Source organism: Sinocyclocheilus anshuiensis, unplaced genomic scaffold (genome assembly GCF_001515605.1).
Source record: "Sinocyclocheilus anshuiensis isolate Anshui unplaced genomic scaffold, SAMN03320099.WGS_v1.1 scaffold478, whole genome shotgun sequence".
Taxonomy (NCBI): Eukaryota; Metazoa; Chordata; class Actinopteri; order Cypriniformes; family Cyprinidae; genus Sinocyclocheilus; species Sinocyclocheilus anshuiensis.
The window spans coordinates 289511-304658 of NW_015542376.1; the positions used below are offsets into that span (position 1 = coordinate 289511).

General features: G+C 37.4%; 1 protein-coding gene across 1 annotated transcript in view; it reads right to left on the bottom strand.

Moving 5' to 3' along the window:
- Window positions 1-15148, bottom strand: part of LOC107692308 (AT-hook-containing transcription factor-like) — a 24575-nt gene that overhangs the window by 4203 nt on the left and 5224 nt on the right. The window contains 19 exon segments of the mRNA XM_016491292.1: window positions 1285-1427; window positions 2026-2317; window positions 2674-2748; window positions 2750-2775; window positions 2910-3156; window positions 4149-4316; window positions 4397-4566; window positions 4661-4826; window positions 5326-5445; window positions 5539-5597; window positions 5703-5830; window positions 6329-6485; window positions 10169-10243; window positions 11177-11283; window positions 11887-12092; window positions 12477-12598; window positions 12600-12960; window positions 13292-13664; window positions 14243-14410. Coding sequence (XP_016346778.1) covers window positions 1285-1427; window positions 2026-2317; window positions 2674-2748; window positions 2750-2775; window positions 2910-3156; window positions 4149-4316; window positions 4397-4566; window positions 4661-4826; window positions 5326-5445; window positions 5539-5597; window positions 5703-5830; window positions 6329-6485; window positions 10169-10243; window positions 11177-11283; window positions 11887-12092; window positions 12477-12598; window positions 12600-12960; window positions 13292-13664; window positions 14243-14410 — 3163 coding nt within the window.

The following is a 15148-nucleotide window of genomic DNA, read 5'->3' on the forward strand; positions in this document are numbered from 1 at the left end:
ACAGTATCATGACGCGAGCGTGTGGCGGCGCCGGTGCTGACCCAGATCCGGCGTGATGACGTCATTACACCAGATCTGGGTCAGCGCCACCACATGCTCGCATCATGATACTGTCGTGAACGCGCGTCCAAAGTGACAAAAATATGATGGAAGATGATGAACGAAGGTCTTATGGGTTTGGAACATCACGAGGGTGAGTAATTAATGACAGAATTTTCATTTTTGGGTGAACTAACCCTTTAATGTGCCTATTTGGAAGTCAGTTCCAATTTGATGAGGCTTTTTTTTTATCATGCATCATGTGATGGGTTGTTTATACAACAGGTTTAAAAAACAACAACAACAACAGTGCATGTGCTTCTCAACAGGGTATTTTAAACATGGCTTAATACAATACCATTAATTGTTTTTTAATAAATACGTATACTTTTTCAAACAAGAATGCATTAAAATCGATCAAGTAACAATAAAGGTATTTATAATGTTACTTATTATTTAAATTTCTGTCAAAGAATCATGAAAAAAGTATCAGTTTCCACAAAAATGTTAAGCAGCTCAACTGTTTTCAATTTTGATAATAATAATAAGAAACATTTCTTGAGCACCAAATGATTTCTGAAGGATCATGTGACACTTAAAACAGTAATGGCTACTGAAAATTCAGATTTGCGAACACAGGAATAAATTACAATGATCGATTTAAAAATGGAAAATTAAAAAAAAAACAAAAAAAAAAACATAAAAGACCACAGAGCATGTCAAATGTTTTCCTATACAAACAATTTGAAGTTAGCACGCCAAGAGACCTCTTCAAAAGTCATGTTTTGCTTCTGTTAGAGTTAAGATCAAAACAGGGTTTAGAAATAACCATTCCAGTGTGGACCAAAAAGAGCGTTACACAGGCACTGCCAGAAGAGGTGGGTGTGAGGATGTGGGTAGGTGAATATTTCAAATACACACAGGGTTACTGTTTTATTAATAGCTAATGGTGATTAATGCTGGTTTCTTGATGAGGAGCTGAATACATACCAGCGAACTCTTCAGCTAGTCTATTTGAGAGACAAACTCCTGCTGAATCATAGAAAGGAAAGAATGAAAATTAAATCTAATTATCCAGATGGAACTCTGGCTGTCATGAAGTAAAAAATGATTTCATAGAGACCACTTAATACCACTGGAGTTTTTCCCAGAACTCCTTTACAGTAGAGCCCTGGCTCAAAAGAGCAGCCATAAATCTCTGCTTGTTTGTGCTGCAGTGGCCATGTCAGCCTTTCAGAAACTCACTTGTGATTTGTTAGCTGAATGGAACTTTGGGCTTCGAGGTGGTCACCGTGGTGATACGGCACATGGAGGGAAGGGCTTCTGTGAGAGCGGATCTGCTGGTTGGCTGGATGTGGATATTGGCCATCCTGTGCTTTTTCATCCCGATAAGAAACAGAATGAGGAAAGATAAATACAAGTCATATCAGCATTATTCAAGAAAATATATATTTTTATGGTTGGTTGGCGTTTTATCGCCATGCCAGCTTCCTTGGCTTTTTTTTATGCCAAGTAACCATAAATACATGAAATACTATGAAAGAGTTTTTTGGTAAAAATGATTCACGGTTGAATTTTTAAAAGCATTCTTCACAAGCATTTAATTTATGTTAACTATATATATATATATATATATATATATATATACACACACATACAGCTGCTCTTATTTTAGGTTAATGTTAATTTATATACTATTGTTAATTGTTAATTAACATTAAAAATGAATGAAGTAATGTTAATTTATCAAGCCTGAAATGTTGACATTTTTTAGTATTGTATATTAAGAAATTACCATTAGATTAATAAACGCTGTAAAGTGTGTGAAATATTATTTATTTAGTTCATGATACATGAACTCATGATTGGATGAACTATTGATTACAAATTGAATCTTATTATAAGGTTTTGCTAAGTATTATTGTGTCTTCTGTATACAATTTTTTTTACATGCTTTTTGTGTGAAATGTCAAACCTACACCCACCCTGATCACTCCGGTGTTCTGACTGGCTGGTCAGGCTGCTCGGCCAGGGCAGGAGGGTGCTACTGGGCCAATGAATGGGGGATACTGAGCGAGAAAGGCTGGAAGAAGAACACCCTTCCTCCCCACCTCTCCTCCTAACAGGACCTGTGCATCCTTTAGACTTGATGTGTTCTCCTGGGGTATTTGAAGAGGGTTGTGAATGAGAGGGGGAGACCGCAAAAGGCTGTCTAGAAGGAGGAGCAGACTCTGGTCTTTCTGTGTTCTTTGTGTGTGGGCCAGACGGCCTGATGGAACTGGAGAAAACATCAGAAAGAGAAAAATATAAAAATTATACATTTCCTGGGATAGCAAAAACAGTCAACAAGATTTTCATATTTTCTGAATAAAATTTGAGTGCTTTTTTGTTTGTTTTATGAGACTTTTTCGCCCATTTTATCATCTAAGTGACATACTTGAAAAGTAAAAACACACCTCTCCTCTATAAACCAAAAGATTTGAGGTATCATGGATGTCCATAGCACAAATAGTGCAGGATGATTCCCTAACCCTACTTATGAGCAGAAACACCAATAACGCATTATAGTTCAGTTTTTATTTTATTTTTTAAATTACAGGTCGAAGTGCTGTACACAGTGAAGGTGCTTCATACCTCGCCACTGCCATCTGCTGGAGAGGACTGTGTACAGCAGGAGTGAGCTGACTGCTCTCAGAGCCCATAAAGCCAGTCTGTCTCTGGAGACTTGACCCCATCCTACAGTGTTACAAATACGCGTAAGAGCTCTACTTAAATAATATTAAAATTCTATTATTCATGCACATTAAGAAATAAATCCTTCAAATATGATATATAGTGTTGTTCATCACAAATAAAGTACAGTCACTGACCAGAGGGGATGCTCTGACAGTCTTGGCCTTAGCATTTAAGCCCATAGTTCTGGGTTCTGTGCTCTCTGCTAGGCTGGTCAGGCTACTGCTTTGAGTTTTCCTGTTTCCTGCCGCTTTCCTTTCCCTGCCCAGTTGCCCTGGCAACACCGAGGAGTGGCAAAAAGCCTCTGGGTGAGTTTCCATAGATTCACACACCTGTGACCTGACAGATGGGCTGGAGGGAGGGACACAATCTGCTGCTGCCTGCCTAAAGAAAGAGAATGGAGAGATGAATGAGAGAGCAAACAGCCAACACAGGTGTTGATAATGGTGGAGTGGACTGAACTGCTGTTACCCTCAACTACCTTACAAAACCTGGTAACAACATACAGCTGATGTTTAGATAACAAACACAGAAATATCATTATTGTGTCTGTGACAAACTTTTCATCACAGAATTACAATAATCTGGTAGAATGTCAGTAGGAACAGTGGTTTCTAAACAGTGTTATTATCATTAGCTAAAACTATTACATTCATTTAAATAATGAAATATTGTTTACAGATTACTGGAGAAGATCAGGCACACACAAAGCTGAGCGAATCACTGGTCCAACCCTTCCCACTCTCCAAGAACTGTACTCATCCAGAGTGAGTAAAAGGGCTGGCAAAATCATTAATCATTCCTCACACCCAGGCCACTTCCTCTTTGAACTGTTGCTGTCTGGTTGGCGCTACAGAGCACTGAGCATCAGAACGGCTAGGCATAAGAACAGTTTCTTCCCTCAGGCAATCCATCTCATGAACAATTAATTTGGCAATAAACGTGTAATACACAACATTATTTATACATTTATTTAACACGCATACTTCTTATTTACATTTCCTTGCATTTGTACGTAACATACCTGTACACACAAGTAACATCTATTGTCTTTTTTGTATATTGTGTATTTTTTTAAATATTTGTTGTATATTGTTATTTTCTATTTTCTTATCCAATTTTTTATTCTTTTTATTTTCCGTGTCGTCTTGTCACTGTCATGCTGTGGAAGCTTCTGTGACCAAAACAAATGCCTCATATGTGTAAACATACCTGGCAATAAAGCTCTTTCTGATTCTGATAATATTCCTCTCTTCTCTGACATATTGCTAGCATACCTAATATTCACTCAACCTATTCTTTACTGCCTAAAGTTACTGACCCCTTTGAGCTTCTAAAAATTTGAAAAGCTGATGTGAAACAGGCTGAGGACTCACTGCTGAACAGATTCTTTCATCTCTTGCTCATTAACAGTCCTATGTTGATGTCTGTTCATTAAGCTTGTATTCCCAGGCGGAGCAAAGACTCCAAAATCCAGCGAGTCATGGCTCTTTAAAGTCACAGTTGGGTCCAGCATCCCAGGGAGCTCTTTCAAACTCTGATAGCTGGGTATGAAAATAACAAGAGATTGAGCTTGACATGTAAAGCTGTTCATTCTCACACATGCTGGTCAAAGGTCACTCACCAGTCCATGAGCTTACAGAAGTCTTTCTCCACACGCTGGTGTTTGTCATAAAGGGGATGAAGAAGAAATGGGAGGATCTCCTCTTCCTCTCTGTCTGCATCACTCTCTCCGCTAATTGAACTAACCTCCATGCCAACACAAGCCTCAGGATGGGCAGCAGACAGTGGACTCTGAGAAAGAATGAAGGGGAGAATTAGTACTTTTCTGTCATTTATATCTGTGAGGTCAGAGGTTAGTGAGGTTTGGAGGTTAATTCTGAGGCACCTCAGGCAGAGGTTCGATCTCCAGCATGGACAAAGAAAGCACATCTGAAGGAGGCAGAGGGTTTAAAGTAGGTTCAGAAATGGGTTTGTTCTGTTCGGCTTGCTCCAGCCACTCCTTCAGCTCCTCCAATCGCATCCCTGACCTGAAGATCTGACCTTCTAGGTCCCTGTGTCACACACAAACACACAGTATGAACATAAGTACTTCAAACCAGTGGCACAGGAAGAACACAGGAAGCACAGCATCATCAATATTTGCATCAGCAACAAAAGACAATGACAAGTTTATCTATGTGCAAATAATATATTATTACAATTTAAAATACCTGTTTTCTATTTTAATATATTTTCAACTGTAATTTATTCCTGTGAGGCAAAGCTGAATTTTCAGCAGCCAGACTTCAGTCTCACATGATCCTTCAGAAATCATTCTCATGTGCTGGTGATATGTTGAAAAGAGTTGATCTGGTTAATATTTTTATTTTTCCATGAATAGAAATTTCAAAAGACCAGCATTTTTTTACAAATACAAATCTCTTGTAACATTATAAATGTCTTTACTGTCACTTTTTGATCAAATTCATGCATTCTTACTTAATAAAAGTATTAATTTCAAATAATTTTGGAATGGTAGTGTATATATACATATACATAAAAAGAGGCTACCTGTCTGGGTCAAAGGTTTCAAGCCCACCTTGTTGCTGCTGCTGCATCTGATACTGGCCTCGTGCATCTAGATAAGCCCTTTCAAGAGACTCCTGCCCCTGTGCCAGTGTGGAGAAACCCCGTAGATGATTCAGACCGAGTCAGTCTGACGTCATGCCTTTAAAAAATGCTTGTTTTTAGAAAAGCATGTTTTTAGAAAAGCATCAGCATACCTTTATCTGTTCACAGGGCTTGAGTTTCCCATTCTTTAGAAGTGCCTCAAAAGCATCAACCTGAACAAAAACAACAAAAAAAAGATTTTGGGTTTAAAGCACCGCTGTTAAAATAAAATGCCTGTTAATCTGAATTATCAAAAAGGTTATTTTAAAGTTGGTTACCTGTAGCTGAAATCTATGAGTCTGTTTGGTCAGAGTCTCTGTTAGATGGTCTGCAGTGAGAGATCCAGACCTCCTTGAGCTGACCGAGTTCACAGAGGAAGAGCAAGTTGGTGTTTTTCTAGAGTTTTCTACAATGTGATCAAAGCAGTTTTGAGATGATTTAACAATTATTCAGTTTGACTGCAAAGTAAATTTAGAAGAGATTATAAGACTGTTCTGAAATTAAATTTTTGTTTTAAAGTTGATACAAGGCATCTTGAAATTTAAACAAATGTGGTTTGGAACTCTTTAATGTGGCATGACAGATCGCTGGTAGACACCTTAGTTCAAGTGGCACGTGAACTGATCATATCTTCCTCTTTACTACTCGTAATATCACAAAATAAACATGAATAAACAGAAGGTATGTTGAAAGAAACGGTTTGTAATGTTTGTAAACAACACACTTTTTACGTTGATTATTAAATTAATTAATTAATTAATAGATTATTCAACTTTATTTTCTATTTCAGTTTTTAGTTAAAAAAAAAAAATTTCATTTCAGTTTCCGTAAAAAAAAAATCACTTCTTTTTGAGTATAATAGTGTGATTTTTAAATACAAGTTTTAAGTTTCAGTATGATGTACCTGAGTGATCCCTCTGCTGGGCCAGTTGAGCAGAGACTGCGCTGAACGCTGCCCTCTGCGCTTGAGGGAAATTGAGGGTTATGACCTTTGACCCTTCCTGAATAACACCTGACAGGATAGCTGTACTGGGTTTTGGGGGTTCAGAACAGAGACCCACCTGTAAACACACAGCACATACACAACAATCATGAGTTGATGATTAAAGTGCTGCTTTGGCCAAAAATGACAAAGAAATCAGCAACCATCTGTCTGAAAATCTACTTTGCCAATAATTCACGGGCCCATCACTATGCATAATGCCGTGTAAATCAATCCTGTGTCCTGTGTAAACAAATTAATGTCCCCTCTGTGCTCTACATAAAATGTCTTTAAATGCATGTTTATTGTTACATGGTATACTCTACCATTATGTGAAAAAAATGTATGTTTATATTATATTTATTATATTATCTCTATAGGTTTGGATCTGGACTATGATACAATAATTGGTGACATCTGATCTTAAGTATCTCAAGTAATCCCAACATATAGTGGGAAGAACATAAAGACTGTGTCGCCACCCATTATGTAGATGCTAAGACCATCAGAGAAATACAGCCCTGTCTTGCCACGTGACAGACCCTCAGATTTACTGCAGACTAGTGGCTGAACCACAAAGGAGCACAGAGGAGACTCACGTACAACAGGGCTCATAAAGCAGGCCATTTAATGGTGCTTTCCACTGCTGGACTTACCGATAAGACAATGGATAGAGTAATACAATGAAAATAGAATGTCAATAAGCTGATATCCATGCACCTTACCACACACACACATTCGTGACTTAGGTGTGAGGTAATGGGTTTGCTTGCTGTCTGAAACCTAATGGAGGCGAATGACTGAACCCTCTTGATAAGTCCCCGAGACACTAAATCATACTGAACATAACCTCAACATGACCTCAGAGTCTTTTGAATAAAACCACCCATTTTCCAACACAATCATCATTATTACAGGACCAATACCAGAAGCAGATCATCAGATCTCAATTAGCAGTCTTACCAGCCTATGCTTACAATTTTCACATAGGGGATCCCATAATTTGTAAATGACTTGACCCCTACCCTACATCAAACAAATATTATATTTCTGTCTGAATTTTAAGTGATTGGAAAGGCCATTTCCATTTTTACAGTTTTGTAATTTATCACCCACACCTATTCCCAGAAACCACAACTAAGTCAATAAGGGATTAAAGTGAATGAACCCGGTCTATCTCAAGCTGTTGTGTCTGTTAAAGCAGAGGCAGATGGCCAGGGCATGTGGCTGAAGAACTTAATGAGCATTAGAGAAAATGCAGCTGGAGACGCTAAACCGCACAGAGAAATAGCCTAAAATTAGCTACATTAAATAATTACCAACATTGCTCTTTTAATTTAGTTATGTAACAGTGAAAGTAGACATGACATCACATCCTGTTTTAATCCTGTTGATGGCTCAGGCCTAGATTTGTTTCAGGTCACTTTGTCACTTCACACTGTTGTTTATTAGCCGTTTTCTACAGAGGCAATGTATGACCTTATCAGACAAATAAACAGAGCTCGTTTCATCAAAACAAATGATAATGATAATGATAATGCCAATTAGGCTGTGAATCAATTTAAGTATTTAATCAATTTAAAAATATAATTGCATGTTTTTTCATATATAATGCACTGCATTCAATTCCTTTTAAAGGAAATGTAATAATTAATTTGTGCATTAACTGTGTAAAAAACAAAGTACTTATCTGCGTACATTTGTGTTCATATACAAGTATGCAGATAATATGACTTGTACAAGTAATGCTTTTTTATGTACACCGCTTATTGTCTCAGTTTGTTTATTTGTTTGCTAGCGTTTCTCTAAAATGGTTTGTGTCGTCTGAGGTAAGGAAAAACATCACAATCAGAGAGAGCCCGCAGTTTGAAAATGAGTCTGTGCTTGAATACGGTGGTGGTGCTGTTAAACTGAGGGCTGTGATTATGGCGTCACAAAAGAGATTCTGCATTTATATTGTGTTGACTCAGCCTGAGGAGTTTAAAAATAGCTCTCGCCGACATCAGAGCACACGCAGAAAGGAGACAGGCCTGCTGATACGAGGGAGAGTATGGCACTGAATTCACGTCAACCTTCAGATGAAGGGGAAAAAGCATAAAACCATAAACACAGTCTGTAAAGCCAACCTTTGCTTCAAGGCGAAGTCGGTCGATAGTATTTTCAGCTTCTGCATACTTGGTAAGCAGCCTGTTATAGTCTTCCTGTGAGAATAAGAGAGAGAGGAAAAAATAAAAGACATAGATAAAGAAACATTACAGATGGCTTCATCTTTTAGCCTCTTGGATAAATCAGCATTATTTTGAGTATCATTATGTTTGTAATGCTACACTTTTTACATAAAAAAAAATGGTCAAAACATAGTGAAGAACCAGTGCATACTGCAAAGGGACACTTAAGTTTCACTTAAACTTCCCTCTCTAATGTGAACAGGAAGCAGTACGAATATCAACCAGGATTTAAACATCTCGGACTACTTTTACATAAAACTGCAAATATGTATACTATTTAGAATATTACTGTTTAAAATGTTTATTGTTGCATACTGAATATGATTTGATTTACTTACACAGTATACACTCTGTTCAAATGTTTGGGGTTAGTATGATTTTTTAAAAGAAATTACTTTTTGTTTTAAATTTTTTTTTTTAGCAAAGATGCATTAAATTGATCAAAAATAAAGACATTTGCAGTAAAGACATTTATCATGTTACAAAAGATTTCTATTTCAAATAAATTCTGTTCTTTTGAACTTTCTATTAATCAAAGATTCCTGAAAAAATTATCACAGTTTCCACAAACTTATTAAGCAGGAACAACTCGGCATATCAGAATGATTTCTAAAGGATCATGTGACACTGAAGACTGGAGCAATGGCTGCTGGAAATTCAACTTTGACATCACAGAAATAAATTACATTACAAAAAATATTAAAATAGAAAACAGTTATTATAAAATAGACAGTTATTTTAAATTGTAATAATATTACAAGTCTTGGTGAGCATAAGAGACTTTCAAAAACATTAAAAAAAAAATCTTACCGACTGTATACTATGCAGTAAATAGTATACTAGTATTTCACTTCATGTTCATGCACATAATACATTTCAGTGCTTCCTGATTCACTCTTTACATACCTGTAGCTGCTGCATCAGTGTGCTGGCCTGCTGGGGGCAGCGGAACTCCTCTGGTACTGTGCAGTGCAGACGCTTGTGGGTCCCACTGGTGGAGGGACTTCTATGGGCTTACATTTCTGCCATAATTCTGCGCGCGAAAGATCATATTTTGAGCGCACAAAAGTGCATTTTGCACGCGCGCGATCTGAGTTTGTGGAGAAAATGTTGTTCATATACAAGTATGCAGATAATATGACTTGTACAAGTAATGCTTTTTTATGTACACCGCTTATTGTCTCAGTTTGTTTATTTGTTTGCTAGCGTTTCTCTAAAATGGTTTGTGTCGTCTGAGGTAAGGAAAAACATCACAATCAGAGAGAGCCCGCAGTTTGAAAATGAGTCTGTGCTTGAATACGGTGGTGGTGCTGTTAAACTGAGGGCTGTGATTATGGCGTCACAAAAGAGATTCTGCATTTATATTGTGTTGACTCAGCCTGAGGAGTTTAAAAATAGCTCTCGCCGACATCAGAGCACACGCAGAAAGGAGACAGGCCTGCTGATACGAGGGAGAGTATGGCACTGAATTCACGTCAACCTTCAGATGAAGGGGAAAAAGCATAAAACCATAAACACAGTCTGTGAAGCCAACCTTTGCTTCAAGGCGAAGTCGGTCGATAGTATTTTCAGCTTCTGCATACTTGGTAAGCAGCCTGTTATAGTCTTCCTGTGAGAATAAGAGAGAGAGGAAAAAATAAAAGACATAGATAAAGAAACATTACAGATGGCTTCATCTTTTAGCCTCTTGGATAAATCAGCATTATTTTGAGTATCATTATGTTTGTAATGCTACACTTTTTACATAAAAAAAAATGGTCAAAACATAGTGAAGAACCAGTGCATACTGCAAAGGGACACTTAAGTTTCACTTAAACTTCCCTCTCTAATGTGAACAGGAAGCAGTACGAATATCAACCAGGATTTAAACATCTCGGACTACTTTTACATAAAACTGCAAATATGTATACTATTTAGAATATTACTGTTTAAAATGTTTATTGTTGCATACTGAATATGATTTGATTTACTTACACAGTATACACTCTGTTCAAATGTTTGGGGTTAGTATGATTTTTTAAAAGAAATTACTTTTTGTTTTAAATTTTTTTTTTTAGCAAAGATGCATTAAATTGATCAAAAATAAAGACATTTGCAGTAAAGACATTTATCATGTTACAAAAGATTTCTATTTCAAATAAATTCTGTTCTTTTGAACTTTCTATTAATCAAAGATTCCTGAAAAAATTATCACAGTTTCCACAAACTTATTAAGCAGGAACAACTCGGCATATCAGAATGATTTCTAAAGGATCATGTGACACTGAAGACTGGAGCAATGGCTGCTGGAAATTCAACTTTGACATCACAGAAATAAATTACATTACAAAAAATATTAAAATAGAAAACAGTTATTATAAAATAGACAGTTATTTTAAATTGTAATAATATTACAAGTCTTGGTGAGCATAAGAGACTTTCAAAAACATTAAAAAAAAAATCTTACCGACTGTATACTATGCAGTAAATAGTATACTAGTATTTCACTTCATGTTCATGCACATAATACATTTCAGTGCTTCCTGATTCACTCTTTACATACCTGTAGCTGCTGCATCAGTGTGCTGGCCTGCTGGGGGCAGCGGAACTCCTCTGGTACTGTGCAGTGCAGACGCTTGTGGGTCCCACTGGTGGAGGGACTTCTATGGGCTTACATTTCTGCCATAATTCTGCGCGCGAAAGATCATATTTTGAGCGCACAAAAGTGCATTTTGCACGCGCGCGATCTGAGTTTGTCGAGAAAATGTTCGTTTCGCAAAGAAAAAGGTCTTTCGAGCGCACGGAAATCAATTTTGCATTTAAAATACGTTTTTGGATGTGTGCAGAACTTCTCTTTTGCGCGTGCAACGTTTCACTGGCTTGCTCACCTGATGCCCGCCCTCAGTGCTCTCTAAATGCCAACAGCTCGCATGCTCAACACAACCCAGCGTTACAATATGCCATAATTCCAGCCAATCAGAGACGAGGCTGCTAAATTCTGATTGCGTTCAAAATGAATGAATCGTTCAAGAACGACCCAACACTAGTGAGCAAGCTAGTGAAACGTTGCACGCGCAAAAGAGAAGGTCTGCACACATCCAAAAACGTATTTTAAATGCAAAATTGATTTCCGTGCGCTCGAAAGACTTTTTTCTTTGCGAAACGAACATTTTCTCCACAAACTCAGATCGCGCGCGTGCAAAATGCACTTTTGTGCGCTCAAAATATGATCTTTCGCGCGCAGAATTATGGCAGAAATGTAAGCCCATAGACTTCCTGGAGACCCATCAGAGCTGCTCAAAAGGACCTCTCTCACGATCTCAGCAGGGGACTTGAACACTACAGGAAGATCCAGGTGTGAAGTTCTATCATGAGGAGGCTGACGGCTTTTAGGAGGTTTGTATCCACTCTTTTTCGGGAAACGTACCCTCGGCTCCACTTTGGAGAAATCAGGTAAGGGGTGATTTAGCTGTCCTTTCCTAAGAAAACATATACAGCAATAATCAGTTCAAAAATAATGCTAAATTCAAAGTACGGACTAATCACATTATGGTTCTGTTGTTTTAAATTCTGGAAATATAAACTTAAAGCAGTACAACAAATTACATTTTCAAAGTTTATTTCATTTAAATTAAGGAATAAATATTTCATATACGTACATATAGTTTTAATTCACTTTTAATATTATTCATTCTTTTTAATATTATTTTTTGCAGAGAAATGTATATATTATATACTGATTAAAAAAATATTCTATTTAGGGGCAACTCTAACAAATTATGGGTCAAATTATTGCATCAAAAAAAAAAAAAGTCAAAAAGTCTTAAATCACATTATGAATTTGTGTCTATTTTTTATCTCACCTGATGTCATCTGGATCAGTGTGAGAGGTTTTGGAGGTCCTGTGGTTCTTTATTGCTGAAGACCGGTGAGGTGTAGGAGGTGGTGAACGCTCCGAGGGGGAGACGCTTGCTTTAGAAAATGCACTGTGCTGGAATGGAAACCTGATCGTCACAGGAAGCTGGGTTTGTTTTTCTGGGAGTGGGCGTTGGAGGCTGCAGATTGTGGTTAGGACTGTGTAGCCCTACTTTTTCTCCACTTGTACCATCTTGGTGTGTTTTTCTAAGTCTGATTTTTATTACAGGGCTTCTGGCTGAAGTTTGAGGTGTGACCTTTGGTTTAATCTCCTCCCCTTTTGATCTAACCATGTGGTACGTTTTAGGGGTGCTAAGAGATGACTTTGCCCTAATGCCTGGCTCTGGAAATGTTTCAGCTTCAATCCCACAGTTATTCATCAGTTCCCCTGAGGACAAATGGGGAAACCTGATGGGATTACAAGTGTTTCTAAGTGAAAGTGACGTGTGGCCAAGTATGGTGACCCATACTCGGAATTAGTGCTCTGCATTTATCCCATCCAAAGTGCACACACACAGCAGTGAACACACACACACACCGTGAACACACACCCGGAGCAGTGGGCAGCCATTTTTTTGCTGCGGCGCCCGGGGAGCAGTTGGGGGTTCGGTACCTTGCTCAATGGTACCTCAGTCGTGGTATTGAAGGTGGGAGAGAGCGCTGTACAATCACTCCCCCCACCCACAATCCCTGCCGGTACGAGACTCGAAACCGCAACCTTTGGGTTACCGATTCTCTAACCATTAGGCCACGACTTCCCCTAGAGATACGATGTAAGACTGGAAGAAGTTGTCAATTGGTTTCCTCAACTTCCTCACAATCACTTTGCTCAGAATGCTCTGGGATTCCTGAAATTGGAATATTTTGGGGGATCTCACTGTAATCACAGCTCTTTACACTTTCAAACATAGATGCCATCTCTTTTGTGACAGATAATGTTTGATCCATGAATCTCTGAGCATCTTCACATGTGTCCTTGTCTTCTGTTTCCTCATCGGTCATGTCTAGCACTGTGTCTCTCTGTGCGAAAGAGTTTAATTTGTGCCTGTGAATTGTTGGGATCCTTGTACCATCCTCATCATCAGTCCAATCCTCCAACAAAACACTTCGGCCATCATCTGTTTTGTGTTCTTCCTCTAAAAACGAGAGAATGTGAATCTTTTAGACCACATGGACTATTTTTATGATACTTACACTACCATTCAAAAGTTTGGGGTCGTGAAGATATTTGAATATTTTTGAAAGAAGTCTCTAATGGTCACCAAGGCTGCATTTACTTGATCAACAATACAGTAATAATTATAATATTGTGAAATATTAGTACAATTGTACTAAACAAGTACAAGCTGAATTTTCAGCAGCCATTACGCCAGTCTTAAGTGTCACCTGATCTTTCAGAAATCATTCTAACATATTGATTTTGATGGTTGATATTTTTGTGGAAACCGTGATTCATTAAAGTTAAGTTAACAAAGTTAAAAACACACATTTATTTGAAATAGAATATGTTGTAACAATGTAAAAGCATTTACTGTCACTTATGACCAATTTAATGCATCCTTGCTGAATACTGATTCCAAACTTTTGAACAGCAGTATATCTATGGATGAATAATGCTTTTATACAAAATTAAAATAACTTTATTACACTGGTACTATAGTGTAGCTTTAAGCTTTTAAACTCAGCTGGATGTTTAATGGATCTGAACCCTTACGCAGAGATGGAGAGCGGCAGTCATCTCCAGTGGCCTGAGAGAGCAGCTCAGAGTCCAGCAGCTCACTCAGGTGACAGCTTATCTCCTCTAGTGCAGGTGGTGGCCCATGCTCAGGCTCAGGGGTCTTCACATCCCACAACAGGTCTTCTGCATCTCCTCCTCTTCTCCCTGATTGACACAATCATAAGATGCTTATTAAACAGTTGCAAGTTTTAAAAAGCACCATTAATCTAGAACCAGGGCATATAAATTGATTCAATGTTTCTAATTAAATACAGTTGAACTCTGGCAAGTGTTTTTAAGTGTAATGAGATTCTTCTGATGAAGAGCCCTGGTGAGACTGCTCTAAATGCAGTCATTGCTCTAAATGACCAATAAATGGGCACCGAGTTTTTTTACCCATATATTTTGCAAAAAAACAATTTCACCATTGCATAAATTAAAAAGCCAAAATGTGCTTTTTACTGTTTTGTCTTGCTTTTCAAAGAAAAAAAATAAATTACAAAACAACAATTTAAAAATATTTAACACTGAACATTTTTAACATTCTAGCAGACACTTTACCAACAAAGCACAATTTAACTTAAAATTAATAAGTTAGTAAAATAATAATTTTTGGCCATCAGACCCCGTTCTTGAATCAGGCATGTTTTTTGTTTTTTTTACTGTACAATTAAAAGCAGGCTTGCTGAGAAGAGACTTCTTTTAAAACATTAGAATATATTACAGATCCTAATTTGAACACTATGTGTGAATGTTACAATAAATGTATTAAAACAGAGCTGTTGTAATGATTATTATCATTATTATTGTCTTACTTTTTTATTTTATTTCACAGAACAACAGTAAAATTACAATACTAACATTTATGAATGTTGATAAGAGTTCTTGCTTTTTCTCAACTTT